The sequence below is a fragment of the Medicago truncatula genome, chromosome 5, assembly GCF_003473485.1.
Source record: "Medicago truncatula cultivar Jemalong A17 chromosome 5, MtrunA17r5.0-ANR, whole genome shotgun sequence".
Classification (NCBI taxonomy): domain Eukaryota; kingdom Viridiplantae; phylum Streptophyta; class Magnoliopsida; order Fabales; family Fabaceae; genus Medicago; species Medicago truncatula.
In genome coordinates this window covers 17,976,476-17,978,727 of record NC_053046.1, presented here as the reverse complement: position 1 = coordinate 17,978,727, position 2,252 = coordinate 17,976,476, and the positions used below count along the sequence as shown (strand labels likewise).

Genomic DNA, 2,252 nt, shown 5'->3' with positions numbered 1-2,252 from the left:
ACGTAATTTTTAGGTGAGAGTGAAAAACTTTTGAAGCTTAAAAGAGCAATTTCGCAAGGATTTTATAATATGTGATGGAGGATAAAAGTATTCTAGATCTATGTAATCGTGTGTCTTTTTTTTTTTTTTTTTGGTGTTGCATGTTTCATTCTTTGCTTGCCAAGTTAACGATTCTAATAGGTGTATAATTAAAGAACAAGTCCGTTGTTTTAAGTTGTATCTATTTAATTAGGAATTAATTCGGTACTTTACCATTATTAATTAAAGAACAAGTCCGTTGTTTTAAGTTGTATCGACCAACTTTATGAGCCCCGCATCGCGAGATATGAAAATCATACAAGGTGTTCGCCATTGTCTACCTTGGTTCGCAAGCTATGAGCCCAACATTGTGACTATACTGAGTGTCAGGACAAGGGATTCAGTTTTGTTGACCTCATATCACGAGCAACAGGCTCGCGTCACTGACCAAACTTTCCCTAAAATTTAGGTTAACACACGTCTATTACATTGGACCCCTAGGTAAGTGGAAAAACACATTTTGTTGAACAGACGAATGCGAAAACGTGATTTTGGAAGGATTTCAGCGACTCGAGCCATTGAAGATGCATTTTTGATGCAAGAGCGAAAAATCAGTTTGATCCTCATAAATTTTTACGGTCCAATTTAGTTTAAGACAAAAGATAATGCTTAAAAATTAGACAGTGACATTTTTATATTGAAAACAAATCAATTTCTAACTTTTATTATAATAGAGATACAAACTTGTATTCAATAGAACATGTCAAGGATTAACTTGAGTATTATTTATCAAGAGAAACTAAATTGAGTCGGGATAAAATTATGAGAGACGAAATTGAGTATTTACTCTTAGAAATATAACAGTAACTATAAAATCAAAATACAAAGTAAACCATGTTCTGCTTAAAACTTGGGGAATTGTACTTTGGCACCACAGTTGTCCACCAGACTAGGGCACTGAATGAAATTTGACCCAGAAATATCCACGCACATGTAAACTTTTAAAACCTGATCGTTACCTGCTGAATCTCTATTACATTCCATTCCTGGGAGAAACCCTGTAGCGTCTTCTATAATGCTTAAAGGGTTTCCTATGTCGTAAAATTGATCATTTGGTTCAAATCCTGAAATTCATTACATTCAAATGATTAAAAATAATTAATTTGCAAAAATATATATATGAGTCAGGATCCGTTGAGAGCAGGTGTGTGTGAGTGTTTTTTAAGTCACCAGATGGATCAAAATCATGTCTTGTTACCTGCGTCCTTAAGCATTTGAAGAAGGTTCAGTTTTTTCTTGAGTTTGAGAGCTGTTTGAAAGTAGTCATGTTGAGAAAGCTTAGATTCTGAACATGTGCCATGTTTCATCCATTCATGTGACCATATTTTAATATTGTTCAGACGTGGACACCTCAAAGATGGCCAATTTATTTCCAAGTCCTCAATGAGGTCTGAGATCTACACCAAATTAATTAGTTTGACTCATTGATGAATTTTTCAGTAGAGAAATACACTAATAAAATCATAAAGACAATTTAAATACAATGAATACCTTAGATTTATTAAAGACACTTTGAATATCACAGTTTGTGGGAGATGTTCCATTAATATTGAAACTAGGCCTGAGTCCATAAATAGTAAAATCTGCCGCCGGTTTACCGGTTTTCGGATAACAGCAGCCTAGTTTTGAGTCACAGTATGATCCTGGCCACTGCATAATTAACAAACAATAATGCAATATTGGACAGTCAGATTAATAAAGTGTAAAAATATAAAAATAAACTTAAATGAATCAACAATATTTGTAATTACCTGCAGAATAAAAGTGAAGAAATGAAAATCCTGAGTAGAAAGGCATTGAAAAGATAGATATTGAAGTATTAAAAGCTTGGACAAAAATGAAATGCTGCTTAATTTCATTTTCTTATGTTTTCTCTTTCTCTTTAAAGGAGTTTTTTGAACTTTTTCACAAGTAAAGGAACTAATCAATGATGTTGATAGGAGTATTAGGGTCAATAGTTGTGCTACATATATATAATGCAATGATGTTGAACTTATGACGCATATACTAATAGTAAATATATATTTAAATGTTTTTAGTATATGCAAATATACTATTTTTCATTCCAATTTTTATTATTTTTTTTGTTCATAATGTTGCAATTTTCTCTTTTAAGTTAAAATTAAAATGTACATGTCTCTCCCTAAATAAATTTAGCATATGTCATTAAAATA

General features: G+C 31.9%; 1 protein-coding gene across 1 annotated transcript; it reads right to left on the bottom strand.

Moving 5' to 3' along the window:
- Positions 1-715: 715 nt before the first annotated feature.
- Positions 716-2,016, bottom strand: LOC25494640 (ribonuclease 3). Its single transcript, XM_013598335.3, has 4 exons — positions 1,830-2,016; positions 1,570-1,728; positions 1,277-1,475; positions 716-1,142 (listed from the first exon to the last, which is right to left on the bottom strand). Exons 1-4 carry the CDS (start codon positions 1,935-1,937, stop codon positions 922-924), a joined length of 687 nt encoding a protein of 228 aa, XP_013453789.1. The 5' UTR covers positions 1,938-2,016; the 3' UTR covers positions 716-921.
- Positions 2,017-2,252: the final 236 nt, after the last annotated feature.